Raw genomic sequence first — 15514 nt, forward strand, 5'->3', positions numbered from 1 at the left:
GAGATATGTGGTAAAAACTAGACTCACGGGTTGTTCTGAACACTTTGAAAATGAAGTTTTACTATATGGTACCTATTTTTACAGTCTATGTATGGTACTAATTTATGTAGGAAAACTAAAACAAAAACGTGTAGTGTTTTGTATAAGTATAATATTTTATTTTAGAAACCCTGGCAATGTATAAAGTTGTAATGTTTTGTGACTGAAATTCTCTGTTGTAATCTATTGTTAATGAAGTATAAAAAAAGAACTGTGGTAACGAAGACGAACATGATACAGTTTCTCAAACTTTTGTTCCACGGACCGGCAATGCGTGGTCCAATTCCCCTGGGGACTACTAACGAAAAATATTGACCATCACATCAAAATAAATCTTTATATCTACTACTTTAACATGGTGAGTTATTTTAACATAGTCATAACATGATCCATGAAGTAATTCGCAATACTAGTACTGGAAACAATTTTGATTAAATTCAAAAGAGTTTCTGGCTGTTAGGCTACTCCCACAATAATTAATCAAATAATAAAATGTATTTGTAAAGCCATCTTTGCATAAGGCAATTGTCAGAAACCAATTATTCAGATACCCAGAATAAACCCCCAAGAGCAAGGAACAAGATATTGATGCACACTGGCTAAGAAAAACTCTCTGGTCGTATCAGAATATAGAACTGATATTACACATACCTACATTTTTTAGGTAGGAAAACCCAATTGAAAGTTTTAGGTCTGTGGTGGGGTATGCATGAATATAGTGTCAGGAACATCATGAAAACATAATGGAAGATCAACAAGTAATCACTGACTGTAGAAAAGAAGACATGCATTACTTTCAATTTTGCTATCCCCTATTAACGTTTGCTACGAAGCGTGTGAGTGACATAGTGGGAAATAAACGCCGTATCTGTTCTGGAAGGTCATACCCCTAAAAAAATCTCATATTTGTAGGAGTGAAATGACAAATACTCTGTTAGTGCCAACTGATAAATAACAGACATTGTTGTGATTATGCATGTACATCCAGTTCAATGAAGGAAGTGTCAATGCAATCAAAGCGGTATAGGCCACAGACAGACTGGCATTTCTCCATGTACCAGCAATGGTCCGCAGACCAGGGTTTGATAAATGCTAGTTTAGTATACATCTCTAAAGCTCATTTCTTTTTGGACAGGCAGGGAGCAAAATGTCGACCTAAGTCCCTTTCCCCTCACCCTACCCTCAGTACCTTGCCCAAAAAGAAATCAGTCATTGAAATGTCTTGAAGTTCTCTCTCTGAGGCAACATAGAGGCCCAACATGTATGAAAAACAAATATTTGAGTCGCCAGTAGCGCCAAAAACAGCTCTGTCGAGTTTTTAGAAACTATATAATTACACCTTTGATTAGAGAACAGGGAACATGTGTTGTATTAGCAGTAGATTATTTGGCTATAATGCACCACTGAAGAAAACAGAAGAGGCTAGATAGATTTATGGTAACAGCTTTTTAGCTAAACCCATACATGAAAACAGTTTACTGGAATCTTAAAAAGCACTATGAGGGCAAATTATATCATGTGCAGAAAATCAGTAAACCTCCCCTGCATTCTGGTTTTCAGATGTATTGGTGTGTTATTATGCTGGTCTGTATTATAAGAATTCCTCATTATTAACTTATGAACAATAATTCCTGTCACATTGTTGGTCAAAATAAAACAATTTGGGTGCAATAGAATTCTGAACCAATACCATCCAGCACCTATCTGTGAAGATAAAAAGAAACGCCTATAAATAGGCAGGACTAAAAGTCTGACAGACAGGCTAGAGGAGAGAAATGCTCTCACATAATCCAGCGATGGATTTAACATACTCCACAGATAACCATCAACTGCTGTGTCCCCCTATCTGACCAGCCTGCCTTACGATATAACTGACAATATCTGGTGAACAGTGATTGGTAATAAACCAGATCAATAGTGCTCCAGTCAATATGATACGGGTAAAAGATATAACATTTAAATCATTCTAATTATTCAAACATTTAATTTCTCGACATTTGAACGAAACCTGAAAGACCTCTTATGGCACAAAATCAGAAAAATAAATTGTGTTGGAAAGGGTGGGACAAATAAGGATCTCAGTTTGCTTAGTCAACATGGCGGGACCCCACTGGACGCACATTAACGACACCTGTTCAGACCATGACCCTAAAAGGAGAGAGCTGGGCCAATCAGGGCTCAGCATGGCAGATGCAGGCCAGTCAGACAGCCAGCTCGGAGGAAGGACAGGACTGTCACCCTCAGCTGTTCACCATGTTTAGGGGCTCAGCCCACATACCATCAGCAGCCTGGCCCATAGACATATACAGTGTTTTACTGACTGGACAGAAGCCTCTCTCATTCGTCTCCTTAACAAGGCCAACAAATCTACTATTGCCTCCCTGCATACAAGGAAAGCCCTCATATTTCCATGGCATGAATGCCTGATTACTGTCAGTGGATGTGATATATTGTCTGTCCAATCTCAGGCACTTACTGACTTATCAACTCACAGCTACTGACTCAGTTCAATGTTTTGAGAGATAATTTTATATTGTACAATTTCAGTTTTCTGAATAAACCTGTCATTTGAAGCACTAACACCATCAATCTGAATGTACAGTGATTTCAGTAATCATGGATTTAAATTGTATCTTACCAAGAGGTTACCAGTGTTCTTTAGTGTTAAATAAATACTCTGAAATGGCTACAGTATTTAAACTTTTTCAGGTTTAAAAAAATCACATTTGAAATAAAAGCTAGACCCACAGAATATTACTGAGCAGCATTCTAAAGAAGACCAATGTAACTGCATTTAAATTGTCTTAGACATCTTAAACAAAATCTTTAATCTTATTTCTAAAGCAGATCAGTTTCACATATCTAAGGAAGCACCTCACCATTTTTGTGGAGTCCCATCCCACACGATCAAATACATTTACTTGCAGGTTGTTTTCTTTTTTTTTCTGGGCAGCTCTTATTTGGACTTGTGTGAACTCCAAGCTCCACCCTTGGCCCCCAGACCCCACTCTTATTTAAGGGGACCTCTCACTCTCGTCCTTTGTCCCAGTGGAAGCATCAGTCTTGCGATACAACTTGGTAAGTGCATATGGCTAAATATTACTACTTATTTCTATGGAAAACAGAGTTTGTGTGGACTGGGCGTCCATGTTTTAGGTCTTGAGTATATCTTGACCTGGCACTGACCAGACAGTGCTGGTCTCTGACATTGGATAAAGTTGTTTTTCTGCCTGGATGGATATGTTTGTAGCTTTATTGTGACAAGAATTAGAAGTAAACTTAATCCTGATGTAATTGCTTATTAAAAGGGATTGTTGCTATCTCTCCAAAATAACGTGAGACATTCAAATATTCAGAGTTGTGAAAGATGAAAACAGATGATTGTGGAGAGGGTGCAGAAAATGTCTATGTGAAAGGGGTGCAGGCCTTAATGTATAATAACATGAGCAGTTATTGGTATACAGATTGGTTTGGTCAGTTACATGGGGAATAAACGGAATAGTGTCTAATGCCTAGGCAGAGGGGGCATAGAGTCATTCAGTAAATAGAGGTGTTACAATGTGTCGACAGCTGTTCTCCTGGTTCAGCTCCTACACTCGCATGCCTGAAATAGCTACAGATAGGGGGATCATGGATGCCGGTGTAGCATTTTTGGAGCAGCCAGTGTGTAGCTTAAAATAGAAAGCCAGTCTTGCCTGCTGCTGCTGCCACTGACATATGCCCCTTTTTGGAACTACCTCAGGGGCCACTAAATATCCCAGGAACCTTCATGACTTCACAACAAGCTAGGGAAAAAAATAAAAGGGGATTAATTGAGAAGGATTCTATAGATAGTTGCTATTTTAAATTCATGTATTTGATAGCCTCCAAATAACTATGAGACACGTTGTCCAATTGTTACTGCATTACCATACATTTAAATCCTATATATTATTTGTATAAGACAGAGGGCAAGAGAGAGTGGGAGAGAACAGTAAATCTTCCAAAATATACAGAAATATAATAAATAAAATGAATTAGCATTTCAACAGTAAAAAAGAATGTTGTGGGAAAACTATTCCGATAGGCTTTTAACAGTGGAGGATGCAGCTGTTCCCATCACTTATTCTCAGCCCTGTGTCACTGCCACCCACAGACCATCCCAGTAAAGCCTAACCATGTGTGACGACGAGGAGACTACCGCCCTTGTGTGCGACAACGGCTCTGGCCTGGTCAAGGCTGGATTTGCAGGAGATGACGCTCCCCGTGCTGTCTTCCCTTCCATTGTTGGAAGGCCCCGCCACCAGGTACTGTCAGAAACAACCATCATGTGGCTTGGCCTGACATATGTTGCCTCGGTGTGCAACACATTTGTATGGGGAGTGGAGTAGGTTTCCGTCCCAGCTACAGTGTTGAATATGACACCCCTAACCACTCTTCTATCTCCTCCAGGGTGTGATGGTGGGTATGGGTCAGAAGGACAGCTACGTAGGAGATGAGGCTCAGAGCAAGAGAGGTATCCTGACTCTGAAGTACCCCATCGAGCACGGCATCATCACTAACTGGGACGATATGGAGAAGGTGGGTCCTAGATTACAGCAGCACACTACCGACTCAACGACCCGGGTTGTGTCAGACTGGAGGTGAATACATGAACAGGAAAGTGACATTCTCTCCACCCCCTGCAGATCTGGCACCACACCTTCTACAATGAGCTGCGCGTGGCCCCCGAGGAGCACCCTACCCTGCTCACTGAGGCTCCCCTCAACCCCAAGGCCAACAGGGAGAAGATGACCCAGGTATTTCCAACTCCATTATACTCTCACCTAATTTCAAATCAGTCTTCTCAGTTAACTAAATACTGTGGATAACAGTCAAGCAAATTTCTGAAATGTCTCTTTCATTCTGGTTTAATAGATCATGTTTGAGACCTTCAACGTTCCTGCTATGTATGTGGCCATCCAGGCTGTCCTGTCTCTGTACGCCTCTGGTCGTACCACTGGTAAGCATTCCAGAACACTGCCTTCTATGTCCACCATAGATAGCTGCTATCTTGTAGATAACATTTATTTTCTTTCACACATTAGAAGTCAATACAACAATAGTCATATCAATAAGATTTATTACAACATTTTGACTTGTGTGCTGTTTAGTCAGAGACAGAATGATTAATTATTCCATCAAGGAGGACATGTTAATATCAGTTTGTCTGGGTATTTGGCACACCTGTATCCATGATGTCAGTGGCAAGTGTTTGGAGTGATTCCCATAGTGTAGCCAGTCATTCGTTTATCAATCATGTCTGTCGGATGTGCCTTGTCTGCCATATAGGTATTGTGCTGGACTCTGGTGATGGTGTGACCCACAACGTCCCCATCTATGAGGGTTATGCACTTCCCCATGCCATCATGCGTCTTGATCTGGCCGGTCGCGATCTGACTGATTACCTGATGAAGATCCTGACAGAGCGTGGCTACTCTTTCGTGACCACCGGTAAGGATGCGTAGGAAAGCTATTAACCCTGCCAAGTTAATGAGGTTAAGTCGCATTTTGAATATGATAATTTCTGTGTTTACGACTATTTCGTGTTATCCATTGTCCAATGTCCTTCCTTTAATCACTGAATCTTTACCCCTTTAGCTGAGCGTGAGATCGTGCGTGACATCAAGGAGAAGTTGTGCTATGTGGCTCTGGACTTCGAGAATGAGATGGCCACTGCTGCCTCCTCCTCCTCCCTGGAGAAGAGCTACGAGCTTCCCGACGGTCAGGTCATTACCATTGGTAATGAGCGTTTCCGTTGCCCAGAGACCCTCTTCCAGCCATCCTTCATTGGTAAGTCATAGGCTACTCATTAATTATGTATACGTAATGGTTACACTTGCAATACAATGTTCTATTATTACACAACATTTTGTTTCAGAATGATTTAACAGACTTCTGTAATATCTTCTCCCAGGTATGGAGTCTGCTGGTATCCATGAGACCGCCTACAACAGCATCATGAAGTGTGACATTGACATCCGTAAGGACCTGTATGCCAACAATGTGCTGTCTGGTGGTACCACCATGTACCCTGGTATTGCTGACCGTATGCAGAAGGAGATCACAGCCCTAGCCCCCAGCACCATGAAGATCAAGGTGAGGGACAATCCTGTTATGTAACCCTTCAGGAACCTACGCATCAAATGAATTGTAATGTTCTGTAAAACTAAGCTGTTTTCTCTGTACTTTGTTCATCTTCTAGATCATTGCTCCCCCCGAGCGTAAATACTCTGTCTGGATCGGTGGCTCCATCTTGGCTTCCCTGTCCACCTTCCAGGCGATGTGGATCAGCAAGCAGGAGTACGATGAGGCAGGCCCCTCCATTGTCCACAGGAAGTGCTTCTAAACAGTCAACCCCCCCTTTACCCATACATTTGTATTGTGTTGTTTACTGTATATACATGTACTGTTGTAATAAAAATAGATCCTTGTAACAGTAAATTTGTTCCCAGTCTTTTCTGTATTTCTATACCTATTCGATCTATCATGTATTTAAATATAATCTAAATTATAATTTCAATTTACACATTTTTCCAAGTGCATAGTATAAAAAGGTAAATGACTCGTTTTACAGTATTTTTGGTATTCATATTTTCTTCATGTCTCCAAATATTTGAGCTCAGTTTAAACATTGCAGTATGGTTATCCTGAGTGGGTCAATAAATCTTTACGCAATGATTTTTATTAATGCGTTTAATATTTAAAATATTAACATTTGATACATGTAGGCTATTTCAACCATTTTACCCCACTAACTATAGAATGACATACATAAAACAGTTCCAAACAAGAAGAAAATCACATCAGCTGATTCACAACGATCAAGATATATGAACTTTCGACTAAATAAAACAGACAGTCAGTGCTGCTCAACAGGCACTTAAAAGGGCATCTGCGTTTTCTTCCTGTGGGTCTTGATATTTGAACCCACTATAGCCTATCAGAACGCAGCATTTAGAAGTGTCGCTGCCGTTTGAAAGATGTGCGGAAAATATTATTTAGGGGCGCCTGGTCTGCAGGAAATATAGCCACGTATTTTCCGACTTGTATTCAGGCAAATGCTTTTAAAATATTTATATATATACACATGTAGGCATACTGTACTATAGATTAGTTAGTTATATATATATTCATAATAATTGTTATTCAGCTAATGTATACAAGCTAGCCAACGTAGTTACCAACGACAACCCAGCTACATGTTAGTAGCGGACTTGCGCTAGCTAGTTTGATGTCGCCTAGCTTGGTTGTACTTTGTATAGTAAGCAGTGGCACATCTGTGGTTTTTGGTAGTCGCCGTATTTGCAAATTGAATAATAGAACGATTTATTGTCAAGTGAAGAGGTACTGAGTGAGAAGTGAGTAACGGTAGAATTATTGTTGCCAAACAGAAGGAAATGCGGACGTGGACTGGTTAGCAGCTTTGTTATATAGCTACCGTGTAGCTAGCTCGCTAGTTGTTATGCTAAACGTTATATTGGAATTTTAGACGTTATGTGCAGTATCAGTGAAAGTCATTTGTAAAGTGAAAGATGAAGGCTATGGAAAGAAATGTAATTCGCCTTGCTGTTGTGCAACACCTTCGTGCTGTTTATGGGATCAAAATAAAAAATTGGAACAGAAACAAAGGACGTACAAGCTATAAGTTGACCGCTAGCCACTCGGTAAGTCTTCCTACACGTTGAATAAATGAATAACGTCCTTAGCTAGGACTTTGGTGCCTTTAGCTACCTAGTACGACAGCGTAGTTTGTTTGATAACTTTCCTGCCTGTCCACAGCTATTGTAATTTGCATTCAGTGAGAACGGTTTCTGTCAGTCTCATTTGTTACCAGGTCATTGTAAATTACTTTTATTGTTGGATTATTCGGTCTGCCAAAACCTAGTTGGAGATTCCCTCCAAAGTAGAGACCTGCTAGTTCTATACATTTTTCAGCAAACTAGTTAGGTAAGTGAATTATAACAAATTAGAACTTATTACACATTTTGAACTGATTCAGCCCTCCCATGATTTAATTAAACGACACTGGTACAGTTATTTGATTCTATAGACTTTCCTTGTGTTTCAGGTAATGAGAAAGTAGTACAAGGAACATGGTGGCCTTCGACCAATAGTTAGCCTATTGGTTTAAGGAAATTGGTTGGTCCTATAAAAAATAAATGTGCTTAATGTAGCAGGTCAAATGTACTGCCGGAGACTCAACCAAGTAATGTACAATACTGTATTTGTACTGTACTAGGCTACAGGCTGTTGTTTTTCGAAAGTGAGGCAACTAATTGTCTCTCCCCCTGGAATGGTTTGAGGAATGTTTGGCGCTTGCCAGGCGCATCACACAGCTAATCTGTATTTCATCAGGTGATGTTCTGTACTACAGCCTTGGGCAGTGGAATGCATAAGCAGTGCTAAGTGTTTGTCTGAGCCATTTGGTTTATAGAGTCAAATTGAATACTTGAGTGCCCTTTCAGTTATTCATTTGTTCTGTGGAATTCCGAATTCAAGGTTATTACTGAGCTGGCGTACATAGAGAGATCTAACCTGAAGTACAAGTAATGAGAAAATAAATGTTAATCGTATTTATAGGTGAAGGTGTTTGGTCTACCTCTGGAGAGCCTTCCACAGTACAGTGTGGAGAATGGCAGTGTACCATGGTAAGATGCTAGAATGTCTACTTTGTTCTTAAAAAATGTTGTCCTCTGTTTTTTTATTTGGCCTGTTCTTTGTCCTTTCTTATGTCTAATGTGCTGTGAATAAGATGGACAGCAGTAACTAGTCAGTGATCCTTATTGACTTGGTCCATAAGGTTATGTACTCTTATTATCTTCACCCAGTACAGCCCAAAGGGGACAGGCCACCCCTCAGTCTGTTTCTTGAGGTTTCTTTGTAATTGTGGACACTACCAGGGAGTTTTCCTAGCCACGGTGCCTTAACTGTTGTTGCTTGCTCTTTGGGCTGGGCGTTTGTAAAAGCACTGTGACAACTGCTGCTCTTAAAAGGGCTTCATAAAATGTATTAGACATGTCTAATGTTTCTCCCGTCCCTTAGCTTTCTAATGGATGCGTGCACAAGTCTACTGGAGCATGTGGACACAGAGGGATTGTTCCGAAAATCTGGCTCCATTGTCCGTCTGAAAGCACTCCGGGTGAGTGACTGCTGGGGCTCGACCCTGTTGGAGTTGACCTTGCTGTTAATAGGAAGTCCTTGGCTTCTATAGTCAGACAATTGGTCATGTTGTTGTTTGTTCATCTGTGTAGGCAAAGCTGGATAATGGCGAGGAATGCTTGTCAACTGCCCTTCCCTGCGACGTGGCTGGCCTGGTTAAGCAGTTTTTCAGGGAGCTGCCGGATCCTGTTTTACCTACGGAGCTGCATGATGCCTTTTTAAAGGCTCAGCAGCTGTCCACAGAAGAGGAGAGGACCTTTGTCACACTGCTGCTGTCTTGTGTACTGCCTGACCGAAACATGAACACCCTGAGTTACTTCTTTGGTTTCCTCCATAAGGTCTCTCGAAGGTATGATTTCTCATTATTGATGGAGTACCGGATATTAGTATTGTTTCTGACGTGGTCAGTCGCTTTCACAACTTTATTTGTAACTTTTTTTATTTTCCTCAGGAGTGCAGTAAATAAGATGGACAGCAGTAACCTGTCTGTGATCCTCGCTCCCAACCTCCTGCATGCTGGTGACGGTGCAGACAAGATAAACACCAGCACAGAGAAACGCCTCAAGCAGCAGGCGGCCATCATCTACTGTCTTATAGAACACGCTTCAAGCTTTGGTAGCGATTTAAACCTTGTTGTTGTGTCACCAATATAATGGGCTTTCTGTGAAAAAAAGGGTATCTCCATAGCGCAGATTGTCTAAATGTGTTTGTGATGTAGGTGTGGCCCCTCCGTTCATCATGGAGAAGATTCCGACCATGCTGGGCTGTGAGGCTAGTGTTCTGTCCCTGACTCCAGATGGACTAGATGAGTTGGACTCAAACTCAGTGGCCAAAAAGAGATGTAGGCGCAGTTTAGGAGGTAAGAAACCCACAGGAAACCTATGCAGAACATTGCCTGTGGAGTTAATGTAGTGTTTCAATAATTGGGTCATCTTTGAACCTTCCAGTGTCATATGCCTCTTCTTCCTCAGTGAACTTCCCTTGAAATTCAAATCATGCAATGTTTTTTGCATTGCAGATGTGGTCAGTGGAGCTCTGAATAAGTTAAAAACAAATAGAACACCCACAAATACTCCTCAGTCAGACAGATGTGGTAGGTACTGAGGTTAGGTTTCGCTTCCGGTCGTCTAACAGGAGCACAGATCTTGTGCCCTTTGACTCATCCAGCTAGCATCAAGGAACTGCTGCTTGTCTGTCACTGAAATGCAACCCCTTTATACGTTTCTCTGATTTAGTTTGTGCTTGTAGTGAATTAATGTCATTTCTTTCTTTCGACATTTTTATTTACCATGCCTGCCTGAACTCTGCCTGTTTGCTTGTCATTGGCTCTGATCTTCTCAATCAATTCTAATGAAGTATCCTCTAATTACAAATATTTCATAAACATCCATTAAAAAAAAACATTAGTGGGGAACTTGGAGACCTAATCCTAAATTCACTCATGATTTCTTTCCCAGTATTTTCCTCTGCAACTCCTGTGATAGCTACTCCCAGCTCCAAGAGAAAACCTCCTATGGAATCTGGTCAGAGTTATGGATTCTCCAACAAGAAAAGGAGATCCATCATAAAGAACCTAGGTTTAGAATTAATGCCTAATGCACTGTTTGGGGGAAGCTCCACTCCTGGACCAGGTAACTGCACATGGATGGACCTATTTAATGGAAATGGTTTAGAGTGTGTTCATGCATTCAGTGTCTTCTTCCTTGATCCTGTTGTTCAGGGCACCTGAACCCCAGTGCCTCAGAATCCCTTGATTCCTCCCAGAATGCAGTGGGCTCAGTTGGGAGGTCCAGCAGGCAGTCTGCCAGCTCAGCAAGGAGGAAGAGCAAAAGACTGATTCACCGACATGTTGTCAGCAGGTACAGACATGCATCATGTGGTAGTGAAAAGTAGATAACTCCTTACAAGTTGAAGCCTTATGCCTGGTGCAAACCGATTCACATTGATTCACTGCCCTAGAGTAGGTTTTATGTAATCACAGCGATCCATGTGCCACATCACACCCGAAATAATCCTAGAGCGTTTGATTCTATGAAGAGAGACACGTTCATGGTGATCCTAATGCAAGACATGCTGTGTCGGAATGGGTTGCTGCAGACGTAGTTTATGCTAGGTTTTAGCTTCCTGAACGTCTGTCTCAGATTAATGATAAATGTTTAGTGGTCTTGCCTTTATACCATTTATAATGCAGGTATTCCAAAATATTCACTAAATACTGTGAGAATGTCCTCAAATATTGAATATTTCCTTTTCTTAACTGGCCAGTTAATGAGTGAAATTGGCAATGATTTAGTAGTGATTTTTGCACTTTCTCAGTGCTTGTTTATGTCCTATAAACCCAGCTAAAAACGACTTATCAGCATCTTTGGTGGTTGATCCACTTCTGTTTCTGATGCAGCACGTTTTGAATGAATGGGCGCATTGTGTGCTTGCCCCCTTTAGACTTTAATATCAAGCAGCCTTTCCTGTCACATTGAATGTACTCCTCGCTTTTTAAATATTGCAATTCTAAACTGGTAACTTGTCGATGGTATAAACTGTATGCTACACACATCTGTTTTTCAGAGCTGAGTCGGGGAAGGCGGGTTGCTTCTCTCCTAAGGCCACCAAGAAAGAAAATGTTCGAAAGTCCCTTCGCCTGCGTTTTAGCCTGGGCAAGAACAGCAGAGATCCTGTAAGTGAAGACACCTATGTTTGACCTCACACTGATTATCTGCTTCTCAAAAGGAAGATGAAATTCTCAATCCCAGCCTTGAACATCCTCCTTAGGATATTTACTTAATGTCTTAATCTAAAATATATAATCATTTGTATGTTGCTTTTGAGTTGTTTCTGCACATTAGCACTTTATTTTTAATATTTTAAGGTTTTATTATTGGAATTAATGTTTAATTTACTTAATATCTTTGTAATTTTATGGTAATATGGATATACCAGATTACATGTTTTCTTTTATTAATGCATGCTGGTTAATTTATTGGGACTTAGTTAATTCAAAGCTGTTTTCAAGGTGATGGTTGTTATTTCTGCATGACTATAATATGTTATGAATTAATTACAGAAACTAGTGAACCAAGGTGTTTATTATTCTATAGTATGAATTATTTTAGAATTGTGAACATTTAGGATTTTCTTAAAGTTTAATATTAACCAAATATGACATTTACCTAAACTTAACTGTAACCTATTCTCGGGTTCTTTTATAATGAGTCATACTGATTGCAATTTAATAAAATAATATTTACCAACAGAAATTCATTTTGAGTAACTTTTTAACATACCACAAATACCCTGAAATTATGATCCATCAGATTTTCCCATAACTAAACTAGTTAAGTCAACCTTATATGCTTGGCTTAAATGTAGATGCCTCCATCCAACAATGTCATTTCTCATTCCATGCTGGCGATTCAGAGAGAGGGTTCAGAGGCCATTGGTTGGCGACTTGCCACTCAAGAGAGCACCACCAGTTTTCGCTTAACCAAAGATGCAGAATTTAGCCCTGCTGTTTTGCGAAATAAGAGCACTTCGAAGGGTGAGTCCCTTTTTTTAAAAACCTAACATTCTTCACAATGTGTTTTCACTTTCCTGATTTGTGGTAAGAGCTGTGATGTAGAACTTGAAATGGATCAGTGCTTTTTGTTCTATTGTCCACTGAGGGAAGCCACTGTGCTTTACAGGCTCTAAGTTCTACAGTAAGTCCGAGGACAACCTGTTGACCCCCCAGTGTGGCAGCGTTGTTCTGCAGACGTCTTGGAGCGGGGAGACCCCTGACGAGGGCCACGTCTTCAGAGGAGGCTCCTTCACCGACACCCCTCTCAACAGGGGTCTGAAGGACAACTACTGCTCCGAACCTACCATCATAGTGGGCAAGCCCCCCATCGTGGCCAGCTTTCCCAAGAAGCTGTGCTGTGCCTCTAGCGCTGAGAGCCTGGAGCTTGAGGGCTCCTTCAGCCAGAGACTGACTGTGCCCACCTTGCTGAAGAACAAAAGTGCCTGTCCATCAATTGAGTCAGGCTGTGACTTGAAGAAGATCCTGGGAGACCACAGCGCCCCCTTAGATGAGGACAAGACATCACAGCCTGACAACACTCAAACAGAGTCTGCTCTTTTGGAATCTTCTATTCTCACAGGGGTATCTCCAAATAAAGACATTTGTAGCATGCCAACACCTCCGAGGCACCCGGCTGATGAGCAGAACGTCACATTTGGTCAGATGACGTTTGTCCCTCTCTCTCCCTTGCATATTGACAGTGCCCTGTTTGAAAGAGGGTGTGGTAGTCCGTCAGGGAAAGGGTGTGACCGTTCGCTGTGTCCTTGTGACGTGGATGGCGATGCCGAGACAGTGCCCGAGCAGGTGAACTTCAGCAGCCTGATCGATGCCTTAGACATCCAGAGTCCGGCTCACTTCACACTCAGCGCTGCTGTTGGGGTTCAGTCGACTCCGTACAGAGCCTCTGGGCTGGAGCGCTGTGAGGAGCTCAACACCCCTCTACCCAGCATGCCTTTAATGGGGCTGTGTGATGATGATGGTGTGTCATCACCAGGACTCAGTGCTCCCCCCCAGAGGCAGGAGCCGAAGCTGCCTTCCCCAGGCACTCCGGAGATCCCCGTAGTGAGGGTGGCTGACCACATTCAGCGTTTCAACAAGCTCACCTTGTATTCCCCCAAATCCCAGGCCAAAGGACTCCGGTCCCCACTCAAGTTTCAGCGCACTCCTGTTCGCCATTCTGTCCGGAGGATCAACTCTATGCTGGGGGAAAGAAGGCCTGCGCAGGTGGGGAACTGCTCCAGCCAGATTAAAGGCACCAACACCCCTGTGGGGAAGGCTGTCAGCCTGCCGTGTGGACTTTCTTCTGGGACTCCGCTCCAGCCTTACCAGAGCTGTGCAGACCAAGGAGGCCCACCACACGAGAAGAGCTGCTCAACTAAAACCCGTCCCCCTCCAGTCCCGCCCAAGAAGCCGTCCAGCATGTTCCTCAAGCCCAGGACCTGTGCTCTGGGTGACCTGACCAATAAGGTACAACCTAAGGCAACAGGTAAAACCCCTGCTGAGGACAACCCCGGAGGTGGAAGTCAGACTTCAGTGGTGCAGCCGGTGTCTGAGAAGGATCTGTCTCGCTCCAGATGCTCCCCCAGGAACCCCCTCAAAGAGGGTAGACTGCTGTCAGCCACCAAGCCCATAGACCTCTAGTACAACTCACTCTTTGCTGCCCACTTTGCCATGCAGGGCTGCGTTCAGTTTAAGCGTTTAAATTGGAAAAAAATTTGTGCTCCAAGGTACACTTTTTTTTTTGTTTTTTTTTTGGAGGTTTGTGTGGCAGGGTGTGGTTTAAAGTCACGAGTGACATATTTAATAGACTGCTGTACATTCAACTGTTATTCAGCTCTGTTTTGATGGAACTGTAGTGCAGTTTATTTTACAAAACACAACAGCTCAGGGTACCTTTCTGGACTTTAGTCAATGACTTACAATTTCTCCATATTTTTGTGTCTTCGTTGTTTTCAGACATATCATTTAATTTATTCCTAGATGCTGTTCTGAGTTTGACTTAGGGTACCTGATCTGAGGTATGGGTGGCCTTCTCTCTTGCATTGCCTTTTTTTCTTTCTGCTCTTGGTTTAAATGGAGTCTGAATCAGTGTTGAGTGGCTGTGTTTTAACAATGTTCCTTTCCTGTTAGGCTTGTGTGACATTCCTGGATGGTTGGCTGTTTTGGTAGGATGTTTTAAAGTTAATCCTATATTATATTTGCTTTTATTTATTTTTTTAATTGGGGTGCTCATTTGCAAAGATTTAGCTAGAGTAAAAGCTTGTGTAAAAAAAAACAAAATTACATGTATTCTGTTAATTTGCATTGCATTTAATGTGAACTGATCGTCGCACCTTTTGTGAGGAATGTGTGAATAAAACCTACCAAGCAGTATTCATTTAATTCACCGCTCCCTTGCAGTTGTTGTACAACGTCAAACCTATTCAGTAACGTGTCCCGCATTAGCATGTCAACTCTGATCATATACACAATAAATGCAAAAATGTTGAACTCTCAATATTGGTTTTAGTTTTATCACAGTTTTGTAATGTGTGTACACTTTGAACATCGTGAGGACAACAGAACCTCACATTACATTATGTACTTATGTCCTCTAGGGGGTGTACCGAACTCTCTTCTTGGGTGCTGCAGTGTGGCGTTATGACTAGCAGTGTTTTGTTTCAGAGCATGATTACGGGAATTATCTGATCGCTTCCTCCAGCAGATGGTGCCCTTTGAGAGTGAGTGTCAGAGGCTGACCTA

General features: G+C 41.9%; 2 protein-coding genes across 3 annotated transcripts; both read left to right on the top strand.

The window, feature by feature from the left end:
• The first annotated feature begins 3081 nt into the window (after positions 1–3081).
• On the top strand, positions 3082–6492 carry LOC105015666 (actin, alpha cardiac-like). Its single transcript, NM_001303910.1, is given in 9 exon segments — positions 3082–3117; positions 4175–4325; positions 4471–4599; positions 4707–4817; positions 4936–5020; positions 5350–5511; positions 5659–5850; positions 5975–6156; positions 6263–6492. Coding segments are annotated over 8 exon segments (1134 nt in total). The 5' UTR covers positions 3082–3117; positions 4175–4196; the 3' UTR covers positions 6407–6492.
• A 519-nt stretch (positions 6493–7011) lies between these two features.
• arhgap11a (Rho GTPase activating protein 11A) lies at positions 7012–15269 on the top strand. 2 transcript variants are annotated; one of them, XM_010878974.5, is made up of 12 exons: positions 7012–7724; positions 8641–8708; positions 9103–9199; positions 9312–9568; positions 9671–9834; positions 9938–10078; positions 10238–10312; positions 10677–10850; positions 10940–11078; positions 11785–11893; positions 12634–12754; positions 12900–15269. In XM_010878974.5, the coding sequence occupies exons 1-12, from the start codon at positions 7593–7595 to the stop codon at positions 14411–14413; spliced, it is 2991 nt and encodes a 996-aa protein (XP_010877276.2). In that variant the 5' UTR covers positions 7012–7592; the 3' UTR covers positions 14414–15269. The 2 variants fall into 2 exon arrangements, with proteins under 2 accessions (XP_010877276.2, XP_010877277.2); XM_010878975.5 differs by lacking the exon at positions 10238–10312.
• The last annotated feature ends 245 nt before the right edge of the window (positions 15270–15514 follow it).

This window comes from Esox lucius, chromosome 15, assembly GCF_011004845.1.
Source record: "Esox lucius isolate fEsoLuc1 chromosome 15, fEsoLuc1.pri, whole genome shotgun sequence".
NCBI classification, from domain to species: domain Eukaryota; kingdom Metazoa; phylum Chordata; class Actinopteri; order Esociformes; family Esocidae; genus Esox; species Esox lucius.

Bases quoted from the DNA above. Each gene is read 5' to 3' on its own strand.
- arhgap11a (XM_010878974.5), top strand. From the start codon at position 7,593: ATGAAGGCTATGGAAAGAAATGTAATTCGCCTTGCTGTTGTGCAACAC. The intron at 7,725-8,640 runs GTAAGTCTTCCT...TCGTATTTATAG, and splicing joins AGTTGACCGCTAGCCACTCG to GTGAAGGTGTTTGGTCTACC. The intron at 11,079-11,784 runs GTACAGACATGC...TCTGTTTTTCAG, and splicing joins CACCGACATGTTGTCAGCAG to AGCTGAGTCGGGGAAGGCGG.